We start from the raw sequence: 5,823 nt of genomic DNA on the forward strand, positions 1-5,823 counted from the left end.
CCTGAGCCTCCTTTTCTCCAGGCTGAGCCCCCCCAGCTCCCTCAGCAGCTCCTGCTGCTCCAGCCCCTTCCCCTGGGCACGCTCCAGCATTACCAACTGAAAGAAGGATCTGAAAGAAGGATCTTGCATTTTAGTATAACTCCTACAGGTCAGAGACAGGGGTGATAACACACTGCTGTTATTTGTGCACAATATGTTTGCTTATCTGCAGAGAGATAAGGGTGGAACACAAAGAAGCCCTCGTTCCTCCCATCTGGAATCCCTCTTCCTCCCATCTGGAATCCCTCGGGTCAGGCTCTTTGTGGAACGATCTTTGCACAGCCACCAGCCCAGCAGGCTTGAGGAGGACGTATTCTCTCCTCAGCAGGTTCACCTGGTGGCTGTACAGCCCATTCCAGAGCTTTCCAGCTCCCAGGAGCTGCTGGAGCCGGCAGCTCCCCACGGTATTTTTAACCCACGGAGTTATTTTTACATATTTCCATAGAGGCCACCCCCAACCGTCACCAAAGGAAATCTTGAAAGGAGATGCAGAGCTCTATTTTTGGAGACGCGTCCAAATCCCAATCACTCCCCATTACCGAGGCATTGACTTCAAACAAGAACAGACATAAAAATAACTTTTCGTGAATGAAAGGGAAAGGAATCTGAATGGCAGCCCAACAGAGGGAGAAAGCAAGAGCAATCCAAGGACTTTTACACGTGTAGATAGTGATAGGACAAGGGGTAATGACTGTAAGCTGAAAGAGAGTAGGTTTAGGTTGGATATTGGGAAGAAATTCTTCCCTGTGAGGGTGGGGAGGCCCTGGCACAGGCTGCCCAGAGAAGCTGTGGCTGCCCCACCCCTGGAAGCACACAAGCTAGCCTGGACCAGGCTTGCAGCAACCTGGGCTAGTGGAAGGTGTCCCTGCCCATGGCAGGGGTTGGAATGACATGCTCTTTCAAATCCCTTCCAATGCAAACCATTCCATGGTTCTGTGATTTCTGGAACATATTTGTTCCTGTCTGGACATGCAATTTGATTTCTGCATTATGAAGCCTACATTAGATTTTTTTTTTTTTCAAAGCATCCCCACTGTTCTATTCAGACAACAACCTTCCCCCAAACTCACAAGGGTAAAACCAGGGAGTGAGCAGAGGATGGAACTCGGAGATGGCATCACTGAGGTGCAGCAGAAAAGACAAATATCCAAAAACCAAGGCACAGTGGCTCCATGAATCCACGTGCCTAGAAATGCCACAGGGGCTGTTCCATTACAGGCTAACGGGTTCCCGCTTCCCAGCACCCAGCTGGTGGCACATGATGGGTTCAGTAAAACATGTTTGTTTTAAAGCCTCTTGTGAAGCTCACACACCAAACTCCTACACTCAAACCTTCCAGATCTTAGGGCGAGCAGCAGCTGGGCCCATCAGTTTAGGAAGCTTCCTAGCCACAAAAAGAGGGAGCAGCTCCTTGGAAATTTCATCCCATCCTCAGTGCCATCGAGACCCTCCATTTTTTAATATCTATAAATACAGGTTCTATTTGGCTGTTGTCATAATGAGCAGAACACCAAGCGTGGGGTTAAACCAGCCAGTTATCCACAGCCTGTCCCACCAGAAACAGGGAAACAGGAATGGTGCCTGCAGAGCTGGGAGTAACTGCAGACAGGCTGGGCTCAGAGCTCACTACCCCCACTCAGCACCGGCCCCAAAAAGGATCTGACCCCCTGAGCTGGGATGGAACCTCTGACCGGGGCCGGCTCACACATCCCTGTGGGACCAGCTGGAAAGGCTCCACACGGAGCAGCTGGTGGTCTCCATCTGCCAGCGGATCGGCCGTACCTTCCCTAAGTCACCAGGGATAAATTCTGAAAGACAGCCTATTAAGGTAATTAACTCACACCAAATGATTGTTAATTATGGATCTCTCATTATATACATCCCAGCCACAGGTCAAGAATCCAAGGAAGCAGCGTGTGAGCTCAGAATTAAGTACTTCTGTCCCACCCTGCAAAGGATTCCCTGTGCAGTAACACCTGTCAGAGAACTCAAATAATCCAGGACAGGGACAAAACTTCCCTATAAACCTGTTTTTGTAGGAAAGGGGAGTGACACACAAACAAGAGGAGGAAATTATTTCAACGACATGGAGAACCATGTCATTTTTTTTTCCCTGACTCTTACAGGAAGTCAGACAACAGCAACATGGAGGGCAGCGACAGCTCTTCCATGTCTGAGAGCTAGAAAAATCCAAGGGAGGAAGGAGGAAGCTCTCCTGGATGAACGCCATCACCATCTGCTACTGAGATTTCTCTTAAAACACTGATTTTTTTTTTCCCCAGCAGCTGAAAGCCATCCAGAGATCTCTCCCTTTTAATCCTCCGAAGCAATTTTTCCAAGAGAGCTGCCGCTGATCTCGAGGAGCAGTAGGAGAACTGGCGGCATCCCGGAGCCCCTGGGCGTCCCCCAGGCTGATTGTGCTCAGTCAGAAGGTTCTGCTGGAATAACCAGACAGCAGCTTTAATGGCCAAGGCAGGAAATGTAAATGCTGCCTCTCCCTCACCTCCTCCCTGCTGCTATTTGGAGCCCTCCTTGCTGGGGAAGAGCCTTGCAGGTCTCCTTTCCAAGCGGGGATGGGAAGGATGGCAAACCTGCAGGCTGGCATGGGAAGAGTATCACTGTCCAGCACCTCCTGAGAAGTGTTTAGTTGTTCACTGGGTGTTTGGGCATTTACAAGAAAGGCAGGAAAGCCTCTGCTCTCAGCTCAAAACTTTACACAGTCTTTCTCCTTAAAGAAACTCCCTGTTGCCCTGTTACGGGATGAGAGCCATGAATCCCACTCTCAACACTGGATAACACGTTGCCCAGAGAAGCTTGGATGTCCCATCCCTGGAAGTGCTCAAGGCCAGGCTGGACAGGGCTTGGAGCAACCTCTTCTGTGTGTAAGACAAAAATGAATCCAAGGTATTCAGTGGGAAAACATCAGGGGTACAAGGAATGTGACTTACGGGACCGGCAGAGTCCGTGGCACCGCTCAGCACATGGAATCGTGGGATGGTTTGGGCTGGAAGGGACCTTGTGGATCATCTCACTCCACCCTCCTGCCATGGGCAAGGACACCTTCCACTCAGACACACAACAACGAGCCTTATTTTCACTTCCTTCCCTAAGGAAACACATCCCAACAGCAGCTATCAACTGTCTTGAAGACGGGGTTTTTTTTTCCCCAAGAAAAAAATTCTTCATCCTTTGGCCTGACAAAGCCTCAATTTCCCTGAGCACAGACAATTTTAAAAGCATCTCTCTATAAATATTTTCATATACACAGCTCTTTGTGTTAAAAACAGACCTTCTCCTCAGGGGCAGATCTACGGATACACATCAACAAACAAAAGGCCAGCAAAGCTGGGGAATCACAGCTCAGACTAAACAACCACAGAAAAGCTCAAGGAGACTTGTGTGCCCACAGCAAGAGCTGCCACCCTGCCCTCAAATCCCCTTTGCAGTCTGCAAGATCTTGGGGGCAAGAAAAAGAAAATGCCTTTATCTGATATGTAAATTACTTCATAAAATTGGACACTGTATAAATAAAAAAAAAAACCCTCAACAGACTTATTCTGGAAGCTGCAGAACTGTCAAAATGAAAGAGGTGATATAATTAAAGATCTCCATGGTGGATTTTCTTCACAAAACAAGCAGCTCAAGTTGTATTTCAGAGTGATCCTTAACTTCTGAGCCAATTATATCAGGAGCTAAAAAGATTAGCCCATGGAGCTGATGATTTAGTTGAGTATGTGACAGCACCTCTAGGCTTACTCTAAAATATTCAATATTATATTTTAATAGTGTTATACCAGGCTGGAAATTCTACAGCTGGGAAAAAAATACAATTAATTAGCATTTAATATAAAGTGACACTAAGTCTACATCTCCTCCCATTCCTAAAAATAGGCTCTGATAGGAATTCATATTTCTTACACCATTCCAAAAGGGAAAAAAGGTATTTAAAAAAAATCAAAGCTTGAATTTTGAATGACAAAAGAGGTGTCAAAACAGCATTTTATTTGTACCTCTGCTTGGATACTGTTTACATTGAGAATTTAAAGCCATGTGTCCATTTTGTCTTTGCATGATTCTGACAGGAGATACTAAAACTTATTAAAAAAAAGGGATCAGCTGAAAGGAAAGAATACTTTTTCTTGGAGAACTAATGTCTGCCTGCACTAATAACCCTGTCGGGCTCCTCTTGCCAACATAATACTCCAAAGCTTCAACAAATTTCCTCATTTTCAGGGACACTTCTCACTCCCTTCTGAGAGCAACAGTGTCCTTGACTTCTGCCCCTTCCGCCTGTGGCACATGGAAAATGCTGCAGGAAAGCTCTTCAGTTCCTGAAGTGCACCAAGAAACATTTCACAGAATCATGGAAGCCTTTAGGTTGGAAAAGACCTCCCAAGATCATCGAGTCCAGCCATTAACCCAGGCATCTTCACCACTAAACCGTGTCCCCAAGTGCCGCATCCACATGACTGGGAATCCAAATTTCCAGGGGGTTTAAAAGCCCGAGGTGCATGAAGGCACACGACTGAGACATGGGCTGCACTTCTTATTTCGGGTCTATCCCAAACCCAGTCCCCCTTGGTCTCAGACCTTCCCTGATCTCCGCAGTGAAACAGCCCTGGCTGCACATCCCGGCACAGAGGGACGGCGAGGAAGGAGGATGACGAGCCTGCTGAAATCCTTTCATTCCTGGGGAAGTGGGGGCTCATCTGCCAGGGCATCTGCCAGCACAGCCAGGCAAGACAAGCCTCAAGGTCACTGAGCCCGTTTGCCACATGCCAGCAGCAGACAAGTGCGAGCTTAAGTAGGACATTTTTGATCCCATGCCCATTAAGTGCTTTGCCTTCATTTCGGCTCGAGTCTTCCTTGAGGTGGGATCAAGCATTTTAACTCCAAAACGTGATTTACCCTGACACCAGGCATTGTCCCTGCTAAGGGACGCACATTTCTCTTCCAATTATCCCAAGAATCATTTAGGAAGGACAGGCTACATTGTAATCCCGAGTCACGCCACACTGACCTTCCAGACGGGATCCAAATCCTCTCTTGGAAGCTGCCAGAACACCTGTTTTCTTTAAAGCATCCCACACCACTCTCTGCATTTAACTCCACCACAACAAACCAGAACCTCAGTGGCCAACTTTAATCCATATTTTCCAGAGGAGACACAGAAACTGCCCTGAGCAAGGCAGAGGAGAATCATCACCTAACGCAGAGCTCTGAGTCCTCCCTCATTTTCGTACCAGACATCTCCTTCATGTCCCTGCAGCCTGCTAACCAGCAGGGCTCTAATTAACAGCCCCACAGATCCCTATTCCTATTTTTCACACTAAGACAGGGAAAAAGAGAGGCTTCCTTTTTTGCCAGCACCCAAAAAAAGAGCAAGAACACCATTAAAACTTCACACAGATACGTTAACAACAACGTCTCGGCATTGTCAGCCAGGAGACGAGATGTAGGAGAATCCTGATCCCTGTTTTCAGTCTGGATTCATTGCTCACATCCTCTTAATAGCTGTGCAGGTACTGAGGAATTACACTGACGCTGTTTCATTTTCAGGGAATGGCAGTTCCCTTCCAGGAGGAGGGAAGGGCTCCAGCGAAAGTCAAGGAACAATCGCTCGGTTCCTCCTCAAACATGGCTGAAGGCAGTGACAGCCACGGCACCTGCACGGCAGCTCCTGCTGCTCCCAAAATGAAGGCTGCCATCCATTTTGCAGTTTCCAATAGGACATTTAAAAACCTGGGTTTAGGGATGGTTTTTACCTCCTCACAAAGCTCGGTT

At 47.6% G+C, this 5,823-nt stretch overlaps 1 protein-coding gene across 1 annotated transcript in view; it reads right to left on the reverse strand.

The window, feature by feature from the left end:
* The window catches only part of LOC103767487 (pantothenate kinase 2, mitochondrial), a 9,843-nt gene extending 4,545 nt beyond the window's left edge, over positions 1–5,298 (reverse strand). The window contains exon 1 of the mRNA XM_029963707.1: positions 5,283–5,298. Coding sequence (XP_029819567.1) covers positions 5,283–5,298 — 16 coding nt within the window. The remainder of the gene's footprint in view (positions 1–5,282) is intronic.
* Between the last annotated feature and the right edge of the window lie 525 nt (positions 5,299–5,823).

The sequence above is a fragment of the Manacus vitellinus genome, unplaced genomic scaffold, assembly GCF_001715985.3.
Source record: "Manacus vitellinus isolate BGI_N305 unplaced genomic scaffold, ASM171598v3 scaffold_61_pilon, whole genome shotgun sequence".
Lineage (NCBI taxonomy): Eukaryota > Metazoa > Chordata > Aves > Passeriformes > Pipridae > Manacus > Manacus vitellinus.